At 45.5% G+C, this 26,047-nt stretch overlaps 1 protein-coding gene across 4 annotated transcripts in view; it reads left to right on the top strand.

Moving 5' to 3' along the window:
- The window catches only part of LOC144506540 (runt-related transcription factor 1-like), a 65,029-nt gene extending 45,337 nt beyond the window's left edge, over positions 1-19,692 (top strand). For all 4 annotated transcript variants that reach the window (XM_078232795.1, XM_078232796.1, XM_078232794.1 and 1 more), the window contains 2 exons: positions 11,238-11,399; positions 16,581-19,692. In XM_078232795.1, coding sequence (XP_078088921.1) covers positions 11,238-11,399; positions 16,581-17,089 — 671 coding nt within the window. In that variant the 3' untranslated portion in view covers positions 17,090-19,692. The remainder of the gene's footprint in view (positions 1-11,237; positions 11,400-16,580) is intronic.
- Positions 19,693-26,047: the final 6,355 nt, after the last annotated feature.

The raw sequence follows: 26,047 nt of genomic DNA, 5'->3' as shown, positions 1-26,047 counted from the left end.
GCCTGGGTGGGATTGTGGTCGGTGCAGACTCAGTGGGCTGAAAGGTCTCCTTCTGCACTGTAGGATTCTAGGATTCTATGATTTTCTTCCCTAAAGGGCGTCAGTGAACCCGGGTCCCCAGAGCATTAGCTGAGTTTCTGGATTAATAGTCCAGTGAGAATACCACTAGGCCATCGTCTCCCCAAATGCTTCAGCATTTAAAGACTGTCATGGTGGGATGATTGTAAAGCCTGCTCAGAACCAGGCTGAAGTAGTAAGAGGGAGCTGAGAGAAGGAATTAATTGACTTGAGGTTGCTTGTGGATAAGTTTGGGTGAGATAGATATCTCAGGGGAGGGAGGTTCCTACGTGTTCACTGATCCTCTTTCTTTTCCTAATTTTTGCATCCTCTTGTATTTGATCTTACAAGAGGAAAAATGACTGCAACAACCTTTCAACATTTGGTGCTACAGAACCACCGATCCATAGAAAGGTTACGGGGACAGAAAGAGGTCATGAGCCTATGGACCTCCAAATGTGTTCATGAATCAAGACTAGGGACTGGAGCCAATGGCTTCTGGTGCAGGACATCATGGCTCTTTCCAACTCATGAAATCATTGCCACCCACACCTGAGCACATGTGCAATGTGAGGAGCCCAGGCTCCGAATAAGTCTATAAATATGAGAAATAGCAGTTTAGAAGTTAAATCTGAGAGAGCAATGTTCTGAGCAGGCAAGTCTCCTTTCGAGTACATCTTCTGGGACCCAATCTGCACCTGAAAAATTCTGTAAAACCACTTTTAATTCCTTGATTTTTTTCCCCGCCCATTTTCTGTTTGGTTTTTTTTCCCTTCCTGGTTTGAAGATGTTCCCTCCTGCAATGATACATTAGGTTTAGGGTTAGGGTTAGGGTTGTTGGTTAACACAGTTTCGTATCCATCAGGCAGCCTCCAGTACTGGATTCAAATACAGATTACTCAGGTATAAACCTTGACAATAAGCATCATTACATTCACTGCCAAAGCTGGGACTGTCCTCTGCTAACATCCACACACATACACTCCAGAGGGACATGCACTCAGGGTCTTTGGATAGGAGCAAGCCCCTGTCTCCCCTCTTTAACCCAACCACGGCACTGAAGTCAGTGAGAAAGAAAGAATTACACCACATCATTTGCCCAGAACACCTTTGAATCACAACCAATGAGTTATTTTTGGAGCACAGCCACTGTTGTTATGTATGCAAACACAGTTGCCAGTTGTGTAATTTTATTTTGGTGTGGTTGTTTTTGGGATGGGGAATGTTGGTCAGGACTCCAAGAAAACTTCCTGCTCTTCTTTCGATTGTGACACGGGATCTTTCTAAGTCCAGCTGAAAAGCAGGAGCGACATCTTGGCCTGTTTAGCACTGACTCGACCATTTTAAGTTATGCACTCAAGCTCTGAAGTGGAGTTCAAACCAAAGTCCTTCTCACTCAAAGATGGGATCATTACAAAATGAGCCAATGTGACACTAAGAGCACTCCCACCAGTCTCACTGCTGAGATCAGCTCTGCAGGAGCCAAACCTGCAGACTAGTGTTACTCTCTATGACTCATGTTACTCTCTATAACTCATGTTACTCTCTATAACTCGTGTTACTCTCTGTGACCTGTGTTACTCTCTGTGACCTGTACTACTCCCTGACTGAGTCATGGGCAAAGCATCATTTTCTCATTGTAACTGGACTCTTTTCACGAGGCTGTTTTCATGTGCAGTACGAAGGTAACATTTTCTGCAGTTTTTTTCACAAATAGTTGTACAAAAGAAATGAAATAAAATTGTGAAAAGACCAGCGAACAAGCAGCCTTGTGCCATTAGCTCACCCTTTAGACCAGGAAGCTGGCAGCACTCAGCAGGTTTCCGAGTTTGCCAGGCTGAACCAGGCTGGCACTTGGAAGAAAACACAAGGGCGCTGCTACAAACAGCGTGAAGTTAAACAGTTGAATTCACTTCACTTGCTTTGACTCACCAGCACTGACATTGGTTATAATGTAACAGCAGCCCCCCTCATCCCCTAACCCTCAATTATAAGCAGAGGCGTTTGCTGCACCTCCCTGTTAAGCTGTTTTCAATTAGAAGCAGTCAGTAATAATGAGCTATCCGAACCATAGGTAACCACTAAAAGGCTAGTGAGGGTGTCGGGACTCCCCCAGTGCCGTCCAATTGCAGCAGTTCAAAAAACATTTCAGATGTTTGATCAAAGCACTGAGAGGCAAAATTCACCATATTTCCCGAGAGATACAGAATGTGGCAAAGAGAGGATAGTGAAAGCAGTGGCTAACACAGTCAGAGAGTGCTATGCTGTCAAGAGGAAACAGTACAAAATAGCAGAGGCCTTCCTTCATTGAAAAAGATCAATTAGGAATGTAACAGCAGCATAACCCTCATGGGATGTGGGAGTCACAGGCAAGTCAGCTTTGTTGCCCATCCCTAATTGCCTTTGAACTGTTTATTTATTAATCACAAAGTCGGCTGACATTACTGCTGCAATGAAGTTACTGTGAAAATCCCCTAGTCGCCACACTCCAACACCTGTTCGGGTTACACTGAGGGAGAACTTAGCATGGTCAATGCACCTCACCAGCTGGAATCCAGAGCACCCGAAGGAAACACACGCAGACACGGGAAGAACATACAAACACAGCGACTTGCTGGGCCATTTTGGAGGGTGTTTAAGAGTAAACTGCATTTCTGTAGGTCTGGAGTCACATGTAGGCCAGACTAGGTAAGGTTGGCAGATTTTCCTCCCTGAAAGTGAACCAAAAGAGTTTTTTTTTTGAACAAGTGATGATCGACTTATGGTCACCATTACAGAGGTTAGCTGTCAATTTCAGATTTTATGAACTGAATCATTCGGCAGACAGCGGAGTTTGAATTCACTAAAAGAAAATCTGGAATTAAGAATCTACTGATGACCATGAAAGCATTATTAATTGTCAGAAAAACCCATCTGGTTCACTAATGTCCTTTAGAGAAGGAAATCTGCCATCCTTACCTGGTCTGGCCAGCATGTGACTGCAGAGCCACAGCAATGTGGTTGACTCTCAACTGCCCTTCAAGGGCAACTAGGGCAATAAATGGTGGCCAGCCAGCGACGCCCATGTCCCACGAATGAATAAATAAAATGAATTGAATTTAAATTCCATCACTGCCGTGGTGGGATACGAACCCACATCCCATGAGGATTATACTGGGTTTCTGGATTACAAACCCAGTAACATTACCACTACCCCTAGTGTCCTTCATGTGCCACACATCAATTCTCAGATAAGAGCAGCAGTGAATGATACATTGATCATGGCACTGCTTACCCAGTTGGTATATACAAACCAGGATAAGCTGAGTCACCGACCCAATTTACTCTCCTTCCCTGAGGGGAATTGCTTCAGAACTGCTCAGCGTCACCTCACCATGAGGCTGTTCTGAGTGGGAAGCCAGTATGTGAGGAATCCGGGACATGTACCCAACTATTTCCATCCACAGGATCTGTTTATGGTGTGCCAACATCCGGCAAGTGCAGATCAGCCACAATATAATTGAATGGTGGAACAGGCTCAAGGAGCTGAACAGCCTGCTGCTATTCCTTTGTTACACAGCGTGCCACTTAAATGTAGTGCGAGTGAGGTTGGCAGGATGGTTCAATGCCAATCAACCTTTCAATGTTTGCAGAGCTTTCTCCAAGATGTGAGAGTGTTCATTTGGAGAGTGTGGTCTATGTGTGCACAAGAGAGACAAAGATATTCTGTAACTTTACACCACATACATTTTGGGTCCAAGATTGATTTGGCATGGTGGCACAGTGGTTAGCACTGGTACTTCACAGCGTCAGGGACCTGGGTTTGATTCCCAGCTTGGGTTACTACCTGTGTGGAGTTTGCACATTCTCCCCGTGTCTGTGTGGGTTTCGTCCGGGTGCTCCAGTTTCCTCTCATAGACTGAAAGACGTTAGGTGGTTAGGTGCATTGGCCATGCTAAATTCTCCCTCAGTGTACCTGAACAGACGCTGGAGTGTGGAAGAATTTCACAGTAACTTCACTGCAGTGTTAATGCAAGCCTTACTTGTGACTAATAAATAAACTTTAACTTTACTGTTGCTTAAAACTTAAATGTTCTTGCTTAAGATTTCTGACTCCTCCCTTTTAAGGGGAGTTTTCACCTATTTGCTTAATTGGGTTGATGACTACACTAGCTTCAGACAAATGTGCCCCACAGCATAATTTTAAGGCGTAAGTTAATTGGCAAAAAATAGTAAGGCAGATTTTAACATAGACAAGACGTCGAGATGCCGGTGTTGGGCTGGGGTGGGCACAGTAAGAAGTCTCGCAACACCAGGTTAAAGTTCAACAGGCTTATTTGGAATCATGAGTTTTTGGAGCGCTGCCCCTTCATCAGGTTGCATTCTGAAAGCTTGTGATTCCAAACAAACCTGTTGAACTTTAACCTGGTGTTGTGAGACTTCTTACAGTTACATAGACAACATGGACTTAATCTGATTTTATTGAGCGTTGATTTGATTTTATTTGATTTATTACTGTCACATGTATTAGCATACAGTGAAAATATTGTTTCTTGCGCGCTATACAGACAAAGCATACCGTTCATAGAGCAGGAAAGGAGAGAGTGCAGACTGCAGTGTTACAGTCATAGCTAGGGTGTAGAGAAAGATCAAATTAATGCAAGGTAGATCCATTCAAAAGTCTGATGGCAGCAGGGAAGAAGCTGTTCTTGAGTTGGTTGGTACGTGACCTCAGATTTCTGTATCTCTTTCCAGACGGAAGAAGGTGGAAGAGAGAATGTCCGGGGTGCATGGGGTCCTTAATTATGCCGAGACAGTGGGAAGTGTAGACAGAGTCAATGGATGGGAGGCTGGTTTGAGTGATGGATTGGGCTACATTCACGATCTTTTGTAGTTGGACTCCTAATGAAGCTTTAAATCTAATTCTTGGTCACTGTTATGACAAACTTAAGAATGAATTGGCTTTAATTTAGCTCCTCACCCATCCCCAGGATGTCCCAGTGGCTTTTCAGCTGTCACATTACCCCTAAAAACCAGCCGCTGTCATGATATAGACCAAATGCAGCGACCAATTTGCACACAGAAAGGTCCCACAAACAACAATGAGATTCAGTTGCCCCTTCACTCATTGGTTGACTGACACAGATTGTCATCCCTGCCTGTCCTGTGATCCCCTTCAATATTCCACATAAATCAACCTCATCCAACCCATTATACCTATTATCAATTTTCAATAAGACAAGTTGACCAACTAATCTGTTTTGGTGATGTCAGGTGAGGGATAAATGTTTGACCAAGGCATTGAGACAACTCCATTGTCCTTTTTTTTGAATAGTGGCATGGGATCTTTTACACTCATCTGAGCAGATGGGCAAGGTCTTGGTTTAATGTCTCATCTTAAAGATGGGGAGGTGGTGGTGGTGTTGTAGTATTATCGCTGGACTAGTAATCCAGAGACCCAGGGCAAGATCTGAGGATCCGTGTTCGAATTCCACCACGGCAGATGTTGAACTTTAAATTCAATAAAAATCTGGAACTTGAAGTCTAATGAAACCATTGTTGATTGTTGGAAAAACCCATCTGGTTCCCTAATGTCCTTTAGGGAAGGAAATCTGCCGTCCTTAGCCGGTCTGACGTACATGTGACTACAAACCCATAGCAATGTGGTTGACTCTCAAATTCCCTATGAAATGGAGAGCAGTTAGGGATGGACAATAAATGCTAGGCCCAGCCAGCAATGTCCACGTCCTATAAATGAATTACAAAAGAAGATGGAAGAGATTGCTGTCGTGAAGTGATCCATGCATTGAAAAGACTTCAACTTGGATATGAAGAAAATCTATGAGCATACAACTATGATATTGGTGCCATCAATCCCTATTTGTAAATGTCTTGAATCCTCTTCCTAATTTTAGGCAACATCCTTTCTTAGCCCCCAGAAATAGATAGTTTGTCATTGTTTACAGCTACTGCACTCACTCAGAGGGTGGTGAGTGTCTGGAACAAGTTGTCAGAGGCAGTAGTAGAGGCGGGTACAATTCTGTCTTTTCAAAAGCATTTAGACAGTTACATGGGCAAGATGGGTATAGAGGGATATGGGCCAAGTGCAGGCAATTGGGACTAGCTTAGGTAAAGATTGGGTGGCATGGACAAGTAAGGCCGAAGGTCCTGTTTCCATGCTGGAAACTTCTATGACTCTATGACCCCACTTGTGGACTATTATGAGCAAAATGGCTGCCAACAGTTGCTGTATTTGAAAGTAGTCGATTGTACATGAAACACTTCAAAAGGTTTCTGTGAGATGTGATACGTAAATGTAATATTTTATATTACCTGGACAACAAGCCTTCCAGGTAATTCGCAATAACACTTTCCCAACAAATGAAGGCACAGATAATATTCTTCCATTACTATCAAAGAGTCAGTCATAATCTTGTCTGTGCCTGAAACAGTGATTTAGCGTTGTCTTTGCTATTTCCAAATAATCCTTCGAGATTACTACACCCTCATTAAAATGTGGATGTTGGTTAATGAGTGTCAAAAGAATTTTAACCACAAATTATGATAAAATATTTTTCATATTTGTTGGAGATTGCATCCTTGAGAATTGATGGCGCCAGAAGGCCATCAGCAACGGTGCCATCACCCACACAGTGTCTGCAACCCACACTGACTTGCTTCAAAAGGAAACATCTTCATTTTGATCTTTCAAATTTTATTATTGATCTAATTATGTGTACACCTTTGCCCGTTCCTCACTTGAGCCCAGGGCTAGATCGATTTATCAGGGTTTTCTGGCTGACATCATGCCTGGGGCCTGCCTGACAGACCCTAGAGCCAGTCATAAGGGTAAGGAAATAAGGTACAGTTTGCAGACCAACTTACTTGTTGGCCCAAACTGCATGATGGGGCCTCAGAGATTCTGATTGTGAGTCTTTCTGCTTACAAAGGTCTCAACCGTACCATGACAGGAGTGAACGGTGCTGGACAACTGAAGACTCTACAGTCCATCCAGTTGACCTACTCAAGTGTGATAATCATAATGTATACTTTCCCCACCTACCTGAAACCATGGGCAGAATTTTACATTCCCTCGACGGTGATTTGCAAGTGAAGCATGGGGGGGTGTGGGGGGTTAAAATTCCTCAGTTGGCCTTCAGCCCACCCTGACCCTCTGCATTTATATGCTAAGATGGGTGAGGCCTAGGCTGGCCTGCCAGACCTTGGCCCAAATAAGACCAGAAGACCATAAGATATAGGAGCAGAATTAGGCCATTTGGCCCATCAAGTCTGTTCCACCATTCAATCATGGCTGATAAGTTTCTCACCCCCATTCTCCCGCTTTTTCCCCATAACCTTTGAGCCCCTTACCAATCAAGAACTTATCTATCTATCTCTGTCCTAAATATACTCAATGACCTGGCCTCCACAACCTTCTCTACAGCAGATAGGTAGCCAATTGTATTGAAGTATTCAAACAGACAGCAAACCAGGACGTAAAAGCCACTTACCTTTTCATTTATAATTTTATAGATAATGAAATAAATGATTGGGGCATACATATGAGATGAAGGTAGAAGCTAAATATCTTAAACAATATTATTTTCAAAATATGTGCAATGTCTTATCATAATGGAACAAATTGCCATTCAACAAATATAAACAACTTTTCAGAGACTGTGGCCGGAATTTTACCGGCACGCACACCCCAATTCCGGGTGCCGACAAGGCTCAGAGAACAGCATTCTCCGTTGGCCTCGAGCGGAAGTGCCAGTAAAATCCTGCCTTGTGTGCCTGCAATTGTGAACACAGTACGCTGTTAAAATCCCAGTTACATCGGATTTGATGAGGCACAACTATTTCAAGGGTTTCCACGTAGCGTAAGAGTGGAAGTTCTGTTCAGTTCAGTGATTTCTAACTGATTGCAGTCCAGAGGACCAAAGATCCAAAGCGCATCCTCTAGAGAAGGGCAGAAGCACCGTTAGTAACCTCTGGATGTCCACGTTTAACTGCACATGTACCGACTCCAGCAGCACGATCTGGTGAAGGCAGGTGGGCCAGAGAGTGTGATATGAATGTACTGGACTGGTATTTAAATATAGTGCTGGGATCTTCAAACCTGTCAGCTGAGGGCGGGCGGATGAATCAGGAACTCTCTTGTACATAATGAATGAGGTTCCAAGCACAGTATCTGGCGTGGGATCCTGCCATTCTGGTCCGCGGTACAGGCACCACTAGAGCTTGCCACTTGGTCTCAAAAATGAGAAAGTTCCCCAGGAAATGTAGCATTTCATTGGATTATTTGATTTGATTTGATTTGATTTATTATTGCCACATGTATTAGCATACAGTGAAAAGTATAGTTTCTTACGCACTATACAGAGAAAGCGTACCGTTCATAGAGAAGGAAAGGAGAGGGTGCAGAATGTAGTGTTACAGTCATAGCTAGGGTATAGAGAAAAATCAACTTAATGCAAGGTAGGTCCATTCAAAAGTCTGACAGCAGCAGGGAAGAAGCTGTTCTTGAGTCGGTTGCTACATGACCTCAGACTTTTGTATTTTTATCCTGACAGAAGAAGGTGGAAAAGAGAATGTCTGGGGTACGTGGAGTCCTTAATTATGCTGGCTGCTTTGCCGAGGCAGCGGGAAGTGTAGACAGAATCAATGGATGGAAGGCTGGTTTGTGATGGATTGGGCTACATTCACAACCTTTTGTAGTTTCTTGTGGTCTTGGGCAGAGCAGGAGCCATACCGAGCTGTGATACAACCAGAGAGAATGCTTTCGATGGTCCATCTGGTTGCAAGGCTTTTTTAGCCCAGAGCAAATTGATATGTAGTTTGGTAACAATTGTTGACTTTAAAATGTTCAGTATTATTTGCTTGGATGAGTATATCATTTGTTCTATAACAGGGTCCAGTTTATTTTGCCGTTGTGAATTGTGGTAAGGAACCGATCAGAATGTACTTCATCCTGCATTTAATGTGTGAACAATTTACACTGAGTGCGGAATTTCCCAACCCACCCGCCATGGGAATTGTAGCGGGCGGGGGGTGGACCATGTAAAGGTCTGTTGACTTCGGGCGGGATTTTCCGGTTTTGGAGCGAACCGCGGCTGGAAAATCCCGCCCTGAAAGCGCAGTTCACACTCACTGTGCGAGGCCACTTCCCCAATACTGGCCACATCTACTCTGCCCCCCCCCCCTCCCCACCGGCCATCCCCTCCCATTCACAACCCTCTCCTAACCTCCTTTAAGAAAATTACAGGGGCCACATTCTGACTTCCTTCCTGATGAGCACTTGGCGGACACCCCATTTGATGCCTGCAGCTCGCTGCTACTCTGACAGTGAGGCCCCAAGGCTTAACATTAGATGCTGCCTGTTTTTAGACACGTTTGTCTCAGTAACATAAAGTTTCAAAATCTCTCAGCTATTTTTATCAATAGTGCAGCGTCTATCATTAAATTGATCTTTTGCAATGGCACTGATTTTTGTTCTTCACTGATTTCATAGAATATGTCGGATAGGTAATGCATGCACACAATAACATCCAATCATCAAAGCGACCATTTCATCTGAGGTGATACAAGTTCAGTACAGAAACACCATCAGTCCATGACTAAAATATCCCACAGATCACACCATGAGATCTAACCTTTCAGCTCTGAATTTGAATCCACAGTAGACTGACAAGAGTGGAAATCATTGACAGCCCTGACAACCCTCACTTGGGTAAACTGAGAACTCCACTAAGTGAGACTATGTCCAAAGATGTGCGGGTTAGGTAGATTGGCCATGCTTCGTTGTCCTTTACGTCCTTTACGTGGATTAGCAGGGTAAATATGTGGGGTTACGGGGATAGGGCCCGGGCGGGATTGTTGTCAGTGCAGGCTCGATGGGCTGAATGGCATCCTTCTGGACTGTAGGGATTCTATGAATCTGTGATAATAGAACTACACCTTTGAGTCTGGAAAACCATCCAAGCTCGAAACATTGGCCCCATTCTCTCTCCCCAGATGCTGTCAGACCTGCTGAGATTTTCCAGCATTTTCTGCTTTTGTTTCAGATTCCAGCATCTGCAGTAATTTTTTCTTAACTTTCATTAAGTGACTTTGTGTGAAAGAAAGCCTTAGTCCGTTGGGCTTTGGACAGGATGGAATAGTTTTTTTTAACGTAAGGGCCTCATGTTGACGTTTGCCAAAGTTTCAGGAAGGTCACTGGGAGGGAAGGGGATAGTTGTGTAAGAATGAGCTGTGGGCGGCTGCGCCCCTTTCTCATGGTGTCCATACACACCCCATTAGTTCCTTAAGACCACAGCCAGAAAGATGGGTAACCTCAATATTGAGGGGGCGAGGTGCAAATCATATGTATATAACATCACATGCGATTCTGTGACTGCCTCGCACTGACATGTGTGTGTAAGCTGGAAAACGAGTGACTCATGAATCTGTTCGGAAAACAAATTGCACATTTTCTGATTTCCGTGAATGACTTTCCAATAACACCACATCAACTCTCCATCTCTTTGTTAAGTCGAGAGCGTCTTTGGTTCATTTCAGCTGGCTCCTATTAACATCTAGTCCTGGTTCTGGCTGGGATAAATAGATCTAATCAGAGTGCTATGGAATTTGCCAGAATCCTGCAGTGGAATTGATGCAGTTCAGCTCATGCAGGTGCTCCTTGATGCTGAATAAACTGCAGTGACCAGAAAACCATGTTTAATGAAAGATGTACCTTACATAACTTCTAAAAATAGCACAGGCAACAAGCCTTTCCTCAGGTCGAATTTCACTCATCAAATCCACGATAGTTGCTGCTGTTCCTCTGGTGTAGTTCAAGTAGACGTTGTCCTTTTGTCTTTCTACAAGGTTGCTTGCAGTGGTTCCAGGGTGGCACAGTGGTTAGCACTGTTGTCTCGCAGCGCCAAGGACGAGAGTTCGATTCCTGGCCTTGGGTCACTGTCTGTACGGAGTCTGCATGTCTTCCCTGTGTCTGTGTGCCCTCTGGGTGCTTGGGTTTCCTCCCACAGTCCGAAAGATGTGCTGGTTAGGTGCATTGGCCATGCTAAACTCTACCTCGGTGTACCCGAACAGGTGCCGGAGTGTGGCGACTAGGAGATTTTCACAGTAATTTCATTGCAGTGTTAATCTAAGCCTATTTGTGACAGTAATAAATAAACTAAACCCCCTCCATCTCTTCACAGATACCAGGCACGTACAACCTTCTCCGCCATGGACCTACGACCAGTCGTACCCCTATCTGGGGCAGATCTCCACGCCGTCTGTTCACCCTGCAACACCCATCTCGCCCGGGCGAGCAAGTGGGATGCCGGCGATCACAGCGGAAATTTCCAGCAGGCTTTCAGGTGAGCAGCAAGTCTTCCGAGATGAAGCCAGGTCTGCCACCAGGTCTGTCATGGTGGGAATGGCAAATATACTGGGCAAGGTTGCCCCCATGAGGTCTCTGCGAGTAGTACAGGTCACATATTAAATCAGACTGATATTTGCTTCATATAAACTAAATTGTATGTTTGCAGTTATTTATAAAATACCCGCGCTTAGTAGCCTAATGAGCTCTGAGCATCATGACATATTTCAATATATACTTAGTATAATATTTATGCTGCAGCTCATTAAAGCAAATTAGTACCTTAACGATAAACTAAATTTAAAAGACCTCAGAGTAGTCATTAAGTCTGAAACAGAATTTGATAAATAAGTAATTAAAGGCAGGCGAAATTCACCATAATGAGGAAAGGAGAAAGTTTTTTTTTCTCCTCATTAGTTGACAATCTATGAACAAAATAACAGGGCCACGTTAATTTAAGTGGTGAGACCTCTGAGAATGTGCCATATTTATCAGGATGCTGAAATGTTGGAGCAAAACAGGGGTTTTTATTTACAGACGTGCTTCATGCATTGCTAGAGCAGCAGTGACAAGTGGCTAGCAGTGCTGCCTCACAGCGCGAGGGGGAACCGGGTTCAGTTCCCGGCTTGGGTCACTGTCTGTACGGACGGTCTGCACGTTCTCCCCATGTCTGTGTGGGTTTTCCCTGGATGCTCCAGTTTCCTCACACAGTTGCCATGCTAAATTCTCCCTCACTGCACCCGAACAGGCGCCGGAGTGTGGCGGCGAGGGGATTTTCACAGTAACTTCATTGCAGTGTGAATGTAAGCCTGCTTTTGACATTGATAAATAAACTAATAAATAAACTTAACTTACTGATGAGAGGACACAGCAGCTTTACTCTGTGAAATATGAGACAGGAAACACAAGAATAGAGCTTTTCCCAAGGAGAAATAAATCTCGATAGCCGAGACTTTGTGCAGTCCAACAAGAGATACTTTAATTTAATATAATCCTCACTCTTATTTCCAATTGTCGTTAAAAAAAATAAGCTCAGATAAAGCCTACATTGAAGCCCACAACTGTCTGCCAGACATTGTTGAGGAAGTCATAGTTTGGCTGAGTTCACTGTGTCTGTTTTAAGCAGTCTGGTTGCTTCCACAAAGCCGCCACACCTTGTCTGTCAGACAGCTTCAGGACTTGTCACCTGTGGAAAAAAAAAATGTTTTTTCATCTTCCTGCCAAAAAGCAAGGTTGCAGTAGATCACATCGATCTGAGTCACAGTCCAACTGGCTGCTTGAAAAACAACCTCCAGTTCCTCAGGGCGTTTAATCACTTGAGCGCAGGTAAAACCTGTGCAGGCCATGTCGATGTGTGCAAGGTGGTTGCAGTCAAACCTCGAGACAATTGCACTGTGTGGATCCATCTCAGAAGAGCACAATCCAAGGCAGCACTGTGAACAAAGTTTTATTTATTTTTTTATTGGTTCATGGGATGTTGGCTGGGTCAGCATTTAACGCATCATCCCTGAAGGGTAGTTGAGAGTCAACCACATTGTTGTGGCTCTGGTGTCACTTGTAGGCCAGACCAGGTAAGGATGGCAGATTTCCTTCCCTAAAGGACATTAGTGAACCAGGTGGGTTTTCTCTCTATGGGCTGCCACTAGCATTCTTATCCTTTCCCCTGGTTTCTGTGGCTATGACTCATCCTTCATTCCCTCGCCCTGCACTATTAATACCTCCCACTTTCTCTGCATTTTAGCTTTGACAAAGGGTCGACTGGACTCGAAACGTCAGCTCCTTTCTCTCCTTACAGATGCTGCCAGATCTGTTGAGACTTTCCAGCCTTTTCTCTTTGGGTTTTTCCTGACAATTGACAATGGTTTCATAGTCATCATTAGACTTTTAATTCCAGATCTTTCAATGAATTCAAATTTCACCACCTGCCGTGGTGGGATTCGAACCCAAGTCCTGGGCCTTACCCTGGGTCTCTGGGTGGCACGGTGGCACAGTGGTTAGCACTGCTGCCTCGCAGCTCCAGGGATCCGGGTTCAATTCCGGCCTCGGGTGACTGTCTGTGTGGAGTTTGCGCATTCTCCCCGTGTTGGCATGGGTTTTCTCCGGGTGCTCTGGTTTCCCCCCACAGTCCAAAGATGTGCGGGTTAGGTTGATTGGCCATGATAAATTGCCCCTGAGTGTCAGGGGGATTAGGAGGGTAAATGTGTCGGGTTACGAGGATGGGACCTGGATGGGATTGTTGTCAGTGCAGACCTGGTGGGCCAAATGACCTCCTTCTGCACTGTAAATTCTATGATTACTATTCCAGTGACAATACCACTACGCCATTGCCGTCCCCCACTGGTAGCCAATGTTGACAAGTGAATGTGCGCTATCCGGAAACGGTAGCGGAATGCTGAATGAGAAACCTTTAAGTGCTGACGGCATGTATTTTATTCGGTTCATTAGCTGCCAACCCTGGTCGGAAGTTTTTATTTAATATCTGACTCTCACAGGCCCAGGCACAGGCATGGACCTATCACCTGGTTGCTCAGATTCATGGTGCAGTAAGTTACCTCAAGTTGCACTGAAATGTAAACTTCCACAACATTGTAGTTCAGCCGCTGTGTACTTCAGCAGAAAGAGCTAAAGTGAATGTGTGCTGCATTTAACTCTTTGCAGACTGGAGTAGCATTCCTGAAAGAAAAGTTGTACTGCAGTTGTGAATTGAGTCTAGATGGAATTAGAAAGTATCTTAAAGCTTACAATCCTCCTTCTACACAATGCACAGTATCTTAATGGCGATTGGCTCTGGGAGCATATGGTTATTGCAGTGAACCGGCAACGCTTAATCCTTTCATTTCTAATCCCAGAATGAACTCAATAAATTCTGGTAATAGAAACACATAGAAGATAGGAGCAGGAGGAGGCCATTTGGCCCTTCGAGCCTGCTCCGCCATTCATTACGATCATGGCTGATCATCCAACTCAATAGCCTAATCCTGCTTTTTTTCCCCATAACCTTTGATCCCATTCGCCCCAAGTGATACATCCAGCCGCCTCTTGAATATAGAAACACCAAAGGTGTGAAGGCTGAGCTGACACCAGGAAACAAAATGGCCACGGAAAATGCCAGATGGCTGTAAAATTCTGAGGATTTCACTAATCCTCACCAGGTCCATGCCCTAGTGGTATTATTGCTGGGCTATTGATCCAGAAACTCTGCTAATGTCCTGGGGACACGGATTCGAATCCCGCCACGGCCAATGGTGGAATTTGAATTCAATAAAAAATGTCTGGAATCAAGGATCTACTGATAACCATTGTCGGAAAAACCCATCTGGTTCACTCATGTCCTTTAGGGAAGGAAATCTGCCGTCCTTACCCGGTCTGGCCTACATGTGACTCCAGAGCCACAGCAATGTGGTTGACTCTCAACTGCCCTCCAAGGGCAACTAGTGATGGATAATAAATGCTGGCCCAGCCAGCGACGCCCATGAATTAAAAATAAATAAATGCAACTTGGAATAGCTAGTAAATACCAGACTGCCCACATCTCTAGAACAATTTAAAATACAATTGCTAAAGGAGATAATGTGCAATTCCACAAGACTCAAAGGGTTTGTCACTTCGATGGTGCATGAGGAGCGCTGGAGAAGACACATTTATATAGCGCCTTTCACAGCCACCTCCTGTCTCAAAGCGTTTTACAGCCAAGGCAGTACTTTCGAAGTGTTGTAATATCCTAAACACGGCAGCCAAGTTGCATGCAGCAAGCACCCACAAAAGGCAACGTGATAATGGCTGGAAATCTCTGGCTATTCATGCCCAGTCACCATTGCCAGCAAGAACTGAGAATTTGGCACTCAGCCGAATCTGCGTTCACTGCAGTGGGATGGTAAGACGCTGGCTGCGGGCGAGGGCGGGAATCCAGACTTGGTAACCTGTTTGGATGATGTTGACAAAGGGACACTTATTGGCCAGGCCACCAGAGATATCTCCTCTGCTCCCCTTTGAGGTGGTGCCATGGAACCTTTTACATCCACCTGGTCTCATCCAGAGTACGCAACCTCTGACAACGCAGTACTGTCTCAGTACTGCATCAAAGTACCAACCTTGATTTTTTTGTGCTCGAGTCCTGGAGTAGGACCTCGTAACTCAAGAGGCAAGTGCGCTACCAACAGAGTTGCAGCTAACACTGAAAGCAGGACTTTTTAAACTGACTGGCTTTAAATCAGGCTACAATAAAAGTCATTCTACGTGAAGGTAGAATCATAGAATGCCTCCAATGCAGAAGGAGGCCATTCAGCCCATTGAGTCTGCACCAACCACAATCCCACCCAGGCCCTATTCCCATACATATTTATTTCCCACATTTTACTTTGCTTATCCACTGACACTGGGGTCAATTTAGCATGGCCAATCAACCTAACCCGCACATCTTTGGACTGTGGGAGGAAACCAGAGCACCCAGAGGAAACCCACGCAGACACGGGGAGAATGTGCAAACTCTACACAGACAATGACCCAAGGCCGGAATTGAACCCGGGTCCCTGGCTCTGTGAGGCAGCAGTGCTAATGTGCTTGAATTAAATTACTTTGTCCACTAAATTTGAACAAAACCCATGGAATGAAGGTAACAAACTGAGGATTCTTCTTTCCAAAGGAGAGAGAAGCAACATGAAAATTTCTAATGCATATTCTTTGTTGTACTACGGTTGACTGTGACTGTACAAGCTGCACAGCTGATCTTTCTGCTTTACACATTCCAAAAACAGGTTTGGATTTGTCAAAGAGCAGTAAACAGTCCTATTAGAATCTTGCAGGCGTTTCTGTTTTTTTACTCCATCCTAATTTGAAGGAATTTCTGGGATGAGGGTGGTTTGTTTCCCTCAGTGTCTTAAAGTTAAAGTTTATTTATTAGTCACAAGTAGGCGTACATTCACACTGTGATGAAGTTACTGTGAAAATCCCCTAATCGCCACACTCCGTTGCCTGTTCGGGCACACTGAGGGAGAATTTAGCATGGCCAACTCACCTAACTTGCACATCTTGGACTGAGGGAGGAAACCGGAGCACCCGGAGGAAACCCACACAGACACAGGGAGAACATGCAAACTCATCTAAGTCACCAAGAGTTGTTGGTGTATATTTTGTAACTGATTGTCAGCAGTTAACTAACCAGCTCTATATTTCTTTGCAGGTACCTCTGATCTAACAGCATTTAGTGACCCAAGAATGGGCATTGACCGGCAATTCTCAGCTCTTCCTTCTCTCTCTGATGGTCGCTTTACAGACCCTCGAATGCACTACCCAGGACCTTTTGCGTACACACCCACTCCCGTCACTACCGGCATAGGAATTGGCATGTCCGCCATGACAACTGCAGCGCGCTACCACACGTACCTGCCTCCTCCTTACCCAGGCTCTGCCCAAGGTCAAAGTGGACCCTTCCAAACCAGCTCTTCTCCTTACCATCTGTACTATGGCACTTCGGCTGGCTCCTACCAGTTTTCCATGATGGCAGGGGGGGACCGGTCACCACCCCGCATTCTGCCGCCCTGCACTAACGCATCAACAGGATCCAGCCTCCTCAACCCAAACCTCCCCAACCAAAGCGACGTCGTGGACGCGGACGGGAGCCACAGCAACTCCCCAACAAATATGAGCACCACGGGGAGGCTGGAGGAAGCGGTGTGGCGGCCATATTGACTATGAAGTCACCTTTAACTCAATCAAAAAGCCTAGCGATCCCACTCATCAGTGGCAAAGCAAGCGCAAGATCCTCATTAGTCTTGGAAACGTTGCAAAAGCCTTGGTCGGGATCATTGAGTGCGAAAGGAAAATATTTGTGTTTGTTTGGTTACCCTTTGCCAAGTTTGTGTACTCAAACAAAGTTATTGTCATCCTTGAAGGTTCATCTGCGTTGTTTTGCATTGAGTGGCAAAAGAATCTTTTTGTCTCGCACCTTACCTTATATGAAGCAGCAGGTTTTTTTTGGGCCTGATTTTGTATTTTCCACCTTGCTCTTGGCATTGAGAGAATAAATTAATGTTGTTGCCTATGCATTGAAAGGAAACCCCCAACTTACCCTTTTCCTCTAACACTGGTATTCTTTCTCTTGAGCTCACAGCTTCAGTTTTCAATTGAATTGATGACTGCGCAGCCAGTAATGCAAGCAGGGCAGATATTTCCTTTTTTTAAAAAAAAAGAAGAATGGAATTGCCTTTTTAACTAAAAAAAAATAAAGGCTATTAAACATTTCTGTTAACGAAATGAGACAGATTTCGATTACAGCAAATATATGCGGCAAAGTTTGACAATATTTTGTACTTGATTTCAACATTTGTGTCAATTGCTTAACTTCCCGACTGACACGTTCCATCCAGGCAGGCAGTGATAGCTTGAAATGCACTTAACATTTCAAATGTATGCTTTCCAATTGGCCTTTTAAAAAAAAATAATCATGAAATGGGGTGGCTGCCTCCCTCTGGGAGGGTGTGGAAAAAGGACAAACACCAGACTTCACCATTCTTTTAGAAATGTATTGTTTTTTTTGGGAGAGAGTGGAGTGTGCTTGACACAGGGTGAGACGCACTAATCCATCCCCACCCTGGAGGCAAAACTGATGCACACCCGACTCGCAGAGTGAAACAAAGATCACTGGCCAACATTACCTCTTTTCTGGGAGCGGTTATTCCACGCCTTTTTGCAGCGAACAAATTATCACGGTGGCTTCTATAGTGGAACCTGAGGGCCACACATTCAGCAGTATGTCCCTTTGCCAGTATGGGTTTCAGTCACAAGGGGACATAGGTTCAAGGTGAGGGGCAGGAGGTTTAGTGGGGGGGATGTGAGGGAAAAACCTTTTTACCCAGAGGGTGCTGATGGTCTGGAATGCGCTGCCTGGGAGGGTGATAGAGGCGGGCTGCCTCACATCCTTTAACAAGTACCTGGATGAGTACTTGGCATGTCGCAACATTCAGGGCTATGGGCCAAGTGCTGGCAGATGAGATAAGGTGGGAATTCAGATGTTTCTAAGGTGTCGATGCGGACTCGATGGGTCGAAGGGCCTCTTCTGCATTGTATGATTCTATGATTCTAAGTTAACAGTATGGAGCAGGCAAAGTGTATTGATGCAGAATGAAGAGACATTGGCGATCTCCTGGCTCTTATTTCATTTGGTTTCCAGAGCGAGACAAGTAGTCCCCTCAAGGAGACATCACAAGCTGCGGTTGTCCCAGCCGTTAGTGGCTGCTAGTGCGAGAGGAAAGGCACTAAGTAGCATTTCCAGATGTTCGCCAGTTGGCACCTAATCCCCCCCACCCTCAGTGGACCTGTTAAGCTTTGCAAACATATATTTGAAAGAAGAGAGATGGTCAGTCAACACTGCGATACCAAATGGCTCCAGGAACGCCAGATGCCAGAGGGAGGCAAGCACAGTGGGGTGGAGGGGGGCAGTAGATCTCTGCGTTCTGTCCTGGCTACTGGATCCAACGGCCAACAAGTGGTGGCTTAATAGTAATTGATTGAATGTTATTTAATTTACATTGTGAGTGTATTTAGTTCATTTGCTGGTAGACACAAAAGATCATGGGAAAGCAGGACTTTAAATCAGTGTTTCAAAGACTGGAACGTGATTGAAATGAGGACGGTCTCAGGCTGCAGGCAGCAAAACAGCTGGATTTGTTATTTAAAACTTTGGTTTCCAAGAGTTCCTTATTGATTCTTTAGAAGAATACAGAAGGGGCACTTACGTCTACCTTACAATATTAAGATATGCCAGCTGTCTTAAAAATGTATGCAGTGTGCTGACTAAAGACTGGATAATTTACATAATTCTAATGAGCTAAAAACAATAGTTATCAGTTTCCTGAAACAAGCTCATTATTGTATCTATATTTGTAAATAAGCAAGAGTTTTTTTTTCTCGAAATTTTCCAGCTATCATTGCTAGTAATTGTACAGACACCACTGCGCTTCAGACTTTCCTTTCTAACCTTTTTTTGGTTTCAAACAACTTCCCGGTTGCATTTGCAAAAAATACTGTAGTTTATGTTGTCATTTTTCGAACCTAGATGTTGTAGGTGTAAAGTTACACGCATTAAGAAAGCACTTCCTGTTCTCTGCAACCCAGCTATTAGATGCCTGTTCTCGGGCACAGCAGGTAACTCCTGCGGTGAATAGTCTCCAGAGCGGCTGGGCTGCTGCAGGGTTTCTGATCAACCTATTGACATTCATACTCTTTGTACCAAAGTTTGTTGAACAATTTCATAGTTATATTGTGGCTGGCTAATAAATTAGTTTGTTGGACAAGTATTGACTTGCATCGTTTATTATCTTCCTCTCTCCTTACCCCCTCCCCTCTCTCTCCTTACCCCCTCCCCTCTCTCTCCTTACCCCCTCCCCTCTCTCTCCTTACCCCTCCTCCTTTTCTCTTTCCTTCACTCCCGCCCCTTCTTTCTCTCTCCCCCACTCACCCACTTCTCTGTCTTCATCTCCTTCTTTTCTCCTCTCTCTTCCCATCCCTCCTCCCCTGTGTCCAACTGCCTTTCTCTCAACTTTCACCCCTCTCCCCTCCCCTTTCTCTGTCTCCACCTCCCCCCTATTCCCCTCTCTCCCATCGCCCCTTCCCTCTCTCCAATGACCCTCTCTCCACTTTCACCCCCTCCCCATTTTCTCTCTCTCTCTCTCTCTCCCCTCCCTCCTTTTCCCCTCTCTTCTGCCCATCCCTCCTCCCCTCTCTCCAACCGCACCCTCCAACTTACGCCGCTCTCTCTGCCCTCCCTGTCTCTGTCTCCACTTCCCTCTGTTTCCCCCTCTCCTTTCCATCCTTCCTCCCTTCTCTCCAACTGCCCCCCCAACTTTCACTCCCTCGTCCCTCCCCCATCTCTGTCTCCACCTCCTTTTTTCCTCTCTCCTTCCCATCCCTCCTCCTCTCCCTCCAACCCCCTCCCCTCCCAACCTTCATCCCCTCCCCTCCAGAAGCTGTCCACTCACATTGGAATCGTCATTCTGCCTGACACTGGGTAATACAGCTCAGCTCAATCCTCTTCCAAGCTATTGCCCACACATGCACATTTTACTGCACAGATTACATAGCGCTAATTAGGAGAAGGGACTGTTTTTATCCCTCCCTAACCTAGGAGCTCTGAAATGATACAGAAGATTGTCAAAACCAATTCTACAATACTTCACCCAAATCCAGCAAAGAGTGGGAATAGGGCCTATCTGGGAAGCATACAAAGGTTACTGACTCATGCAGTGGCCATAAGAATTCCTGGCAAATGTACTGCTGATTGCTATATTTCTCAATTAAACTGACCAATGATTTTAGGATCATAGGAATCAGGAGCAGAAGGAGGCAAATTCAGCTCTTCGAGCCTGCTCCGCCCTTCAATCAGATCATGGCTGATCTCTTCCTGCTCTCAAATCCACCTCCCCACCTGTTCCCCATATCCCTTATCCCTTTTTTTATTAGAAATATATCTATCTCCTTCTTGAAACCATTCAATGATTCAGACTCCACCGCGCTATGGGGCAGCGGGTTCCACAAGTTCACCACCCTCTGTCAGAAGTAGTTCCTCCTCATCTCAGTTTTAAATCTACCACCTCGCAACCTATACCTGTGACCTCTTGTTCGAGATTGCCCCATAAGAGGAAATACTTGGTCTACATTTACCTTAAGGGCGGCACGGTAGCACAGTGGTTAGCACTGCTGCTTCACAGCTCCAGGGACCTGGGTTCAATTCCCGGCTTGGGTCACTGTCTGTGCGGAGTTTGCACATTCTCCTCGTGTCTGCGTGGGTTTCCTCCGGGTGCTCCGGTTTCCTCCCACAGTCCAAAGATGTGTGGGTTAGGTTGATTGGCCGTGCTAAAAATTGCCCCTTAGTGTCCTGAGATGCGTAGGTTAGAGGGATTAGTGGGTAAATATGTAGGGATATGGGGGTAGGGCCTGGGTGGGATTGTGGTCGGTGCAGACTCGATGGGCCAAATGGCCTCTTTCTGCACTGTAGGGTTTCTATGATTCTATGATTTCTATTATCAAACCCTTTTAAAATTTTATATACCACGATCTGATCCTCTCCCATCCTTTTGCTCCAATTTTTAACTCATTTGATTTGATTTGTTATTGTCACATGTATTAGCATAGTGAAAAGTATTGTTTCTCGTGTGCTCTACAGACAAAGCATACCGTTCATAGAGAAGAAACGAGAGAGTGCAAAATGTAGTGTTACAGTCATAGCTAGGGTGTAGAGAAAGATCAGCTTAATGCAAGGTAGGTCCATTCAAAAGTCTGACAGCAGCAGGGAAGAAGCTGTTCTTGAGTCGGTTGGTACGTGACCTCAGACTTTTGTATCTTTTTCCCGAAGGAAGAAGATGGAAGAGAGAATGTCCGGGGTGCGTGGGATCCTTAATTATGCTGGCTGCTTTGCCGAGGCAGCGGTAAGTGTAGACAGAGTCAATGGATGGGGGACTGGTTTGCGAGATGGATTGGGCTACATTCACAACCTCTTGTAGTTCCTTGTTCAGCGTGAATGAAACTGCCCATCAACATCAATACTCTCAGCTCTCATTAGTGCCAAAGAATTCAACAGGGAGGTTTACAGAGTGCATTTACAATGTTAGTAGGATCCTGCACAAGTATCACTGGTAATGTTTCACACGTCACCGCTCTGCAAAGCCAAAAGCCACATTTTTCTGGATGTTTCAAATTTCAAATACACTCACTTCTCAGCAGAGCTCTTATCAAACTCCTTTCAAGTCCAGAGCTCTCCTTTCCACTACTATTCATTCTCTGAACTTGCACAAAGATCACCTATACTCATCACGAACCTTGCCGTGACAGAGAATGACTATTACATATGGCCAAAAGTGCACTTGTTTTTGAAGCCCATCTTTCAGACTCTCTTAGAACTCGAGTGACAGTTATTAATGAGCTGAATTGCAGCCTCGTGGTTTGTATTATGATTTTCTTATCCATTCAGATATGCAAACTTTCGCAAATTGATCACAAGAGATGCTTCAACCTTACTCTCAATCCGAGGAAAAGATGCTGAAAATTCTGGCCTTTTAACCACTCACTTGTGCATGCAAATCTCGTGTGGGATTGTGCATGAACCTGGGATCAGGTCCGGATTGGGCAGGCACTGATCAGGGAGGCCCGGATCGGGTAGGCTGGGATCAGGTAGGCCTGGATCAGGGAGGCCCGGATCGCGTAGGCTCAGATCTGGTAGGCCAAGATCAGGTAGGCCCGATTGGGTAGGCCTGCATCAGGTAGGCTGTGATCAGGCAGGCCCAGATTGTGCAGGCCCAGATTGGGTAGGCCCGGATCAGGCAGTCCTGGATCGTGTAGGCCCAGATCGGGTAGGCCCGGATCACACAGGGCTGGATTCAGCAGTCCAGGATGAGGTTAACCCGGATAGGGTAGGCTGGGATTGGGTAGGCCGGGATCAGATAGGCTCAGATTGGGTAGGCTCAGATTGGGCAGGCTTGGATGGGGCAGGCCCAGATCGGGTGTGGCCAGATCGGGTATGGCCGGATCGGGTAGGTCCGGATCGAGTAGACCCAGATCGGGTGTGGCCAGATCGAGTGTGGCCGGATCGGGTAGGCCCAGAACAGGTAGGCCTGCTCGGGCAGGTTGGGATCGGGCAGACTGGGATCAGATAGGCCCAGATCAGGTAGGCCCAGATCAGGCAGGGTCACTTAGTCATCTAGACGCTGCCTGCAAAGAAAACAATGCAGCACTTGCCGAACCACATTGCTTCAACAAACCTGGGTGAAGTGGCCTTTCACAAGAGGTTTCCATCATGTTCTGTTACTGATTGTGGCTTAGCCTGAAATGCTTAGTGATGTTCCCAGTGATGACAGGCAGATTCAAGCTGGGTCTGGGTGATCGATTTGTACTTGGGGCTCACTCTGAGATTGGTCAGTACATGGCCACTGTTCGATTTTCACTCTGAGTTGGGTCAACGTACACAGTGAATTGCACTATGGGAGATCAGTCAGTACTGACGTATAAGTTGACCCCTCATTTGGAGGAATCTATCACGGCTTTTCAAATGTCGACTTATATGCTGACATCCATGGTAGTTCTAGACTCCTCGAGGAGAGACATCCTGCAGCAGCTATCCTACCAACTCTTCAAATAATTCTATATGTTTCACTTAGATCACCTACCATTCTTCTAAATTCCAGAGAATGTAGCTTCAGTGTCCTTAATATCTCCTCATAAGATTGTCCTTATCCCAGAAATCATTGTATTGAGCCTGATTGCACTGCCTCTGGTATGGCGCTCTTTCGGTATGGAGGTCAAAACTGTACACAGTTAGCTGGCACTTGAGATATGAACGAGATTTAAAGTAATTGGCAAAAGAAGCAAAAGCAATATGAGAAAAAGCATTTTCACACAGCAAGTAGTTACGGCCTGGGAATGCACTACCTGAGAGTGTTGGAGGCAGGGTCAAGTGACGCATTCGAAAGGGAATTGGCCAGTTGTCGAAAATCATAGAATCATAGAATCCTTACAATGCAGAAGGAGGCCATTTGGCCCATCGAGCCTGGACTAACAACAACCCCACCCAGGCCCTATCCCCTGTAACCTCACATATTTACCCTGCAAATCCCCCTGACACTAAGGGGCAAGTTAGCATAGCCAATCAAACTAACCCGCACAACTTTGGAGTGTGGGAGGAAACCAGAGCACCCGGACGAAACCCACGCAGACACGGGGAGAATGTGCAAACTCCACATAGACAGTGACCCAAGCCGTGACTCGAAACTGGGTGCCAGGCGCTGTGAGGCAGCAGTGCTAACCACTGTGCCACCGTGCCGCCCTGTGAAATGGAAAAATGGATAGGGTTCCCGGGAGAAGGAGGGAGTGCGGCACCAAGTGAATTGCACATTCGGAGACACGATGGGCCAAATGGCCTCCTTCTGTGTTATAACAATTCTGTGATTCTACAAAGTCTGACACGGAAGACTTCAGGATTGCGACTCAATTCCATAATGTGTATTCTGATTATTGATGTGTAGAACTATGTTTTATTTGTCTACAATGAGGAGTTCCCTTGTGTGATTCTCCAGTTCAGTTGTTTTGGTGTAATTTCTTATGCTGTTCTCCAGGTACAGTGCACTCTCATTTAAAGGATTACTGACTCGATGGAAAAACCTTTGCAATAGATTTTCCAATGTCAAGACTGCACTATATTCATCACCTTATCAAACCAAACGGTGCTAAAATACATTCCGACATCTCACAAGCAAACTAACTTTTACTTGTCAAGAAAGTACTTGTGAAGAATTTACTGTTCCCTCCAGTGACGATGCCCACCTCTAGCGGGGCTGGAAAATCCTGCCCATTATTCCATCAGGTCTTAAAGTTCAACAACCTCTAGGCGACATTCTCCTCTTCTTCGCGGTACCATGACCTAAGAGATGCTGGCAACCATGGACTGCCATTGGATTGGTCCATGATTATACTTGGTAAAGTACCGCAGTGGTTTACCATTGCCTTCTGGAGTGGCTGACTCGGAATCTTTCCCACTCTTATCACCTGCCATCATGTGGGTGGCACAGTTACACAGTGGTTAGCACTGCTGCCTCACAACACCAGGGGCCCAGGTTCTATTCCTGCCTCTGGTGACTGTCTGTGTGAAGTTTGCACATTCTCCCTGTGTCTGTGTGGGTTTCCTCCAGATTATCTGGTTTCCTCACACACTCCTATGATGTGCAAGTTTTGTTGATTGGTCACGCTAAATTGCTCCTCCGTGTCCAAAGATACATACGTTAGTGGGGTAAATATGTGGAGTAATGGGGTAAGCCTGGGTAAGACTCGGTGAAGACATGATGAACTGAATGACCTCCTTCTGCACTGTAGAGATTCCATGATTGACTCTATGTACATTGGAAGGATTTACAGGCTGATAATTAACCTGTTTGTCCACATTATGATCACATCTTCTATCAAGTCATGAAGTAAGACTCGAACCTGCAACTTCTGGCCTCAAGGTAGGGATGCTACCACTACGCTACAAGACCACTCGTAAATGACAGCCTGTCATAAAATGTAGCACAGGACTGCACAAAACAATGGAGAAGGAAAGACCAGCTAGTTGTTAAAACCATAATGCCATCACCTTCATTCCCTTCTCAACTCCACCCCCCTCCCCAATCTCACACACACAAACTAGCAATCTACCCAAAGAGCCAAAAAAAAATGTGATCCACCTCATCTGAAGGGATTGAGATGGAGGGCTTAAATTCAATTGATTTGTCTGACCGCCCCATGTTGCAATTGCACCAGTCGCCATTGGAGCCGCTCACCTCATTATGGTGATTGAGGTGGTCACCAGAAGCAAGCAGTTGGCACATGAATGCATGCAAATCGGTCTCCCGTGCTGTAGTTAGGCCCCGAGTGCAACTTTAACCAGGCCTTTCATCAACTAACTCACTGGGTAAAAACATCACAGATTGGCCACAAGCACTGACTGACTCCCTGGAAGCACTCTTCAAAGAGATAGTTAGCTGCAAGCACTCAGGCCATTGAGCTCTGTGCACTATTTTGTTTTGCAAACTTTCCAGGCATTTCTGAGCCACCGCTTGCTCCTAGCAGTTTCTCCCTTCCCCACAAATTAAGTCGAGGCTCTCACATACTGGCCCAAGTCCCCGC

This window comes from Mustelus asterias, chromosome 17 (genome assembly GCF_964213995.1).
Source record: "Mustelus asterias chromosome 17, sMusAst1.hap1.1, whole genome shotgun sequence".
NCBI classification, from domain to species: Eukaryota; Metazoa; Chordata; class Chondrichthyes; order Carcharhiniformes; family Triakidae; genus Mustelus; species Mustelus asterias.
The sequence above is the reverse complement of the archived record's forward strand: the minus strand, read 5'-3'. Positions and strand labels throughout refer to the sequence as shown.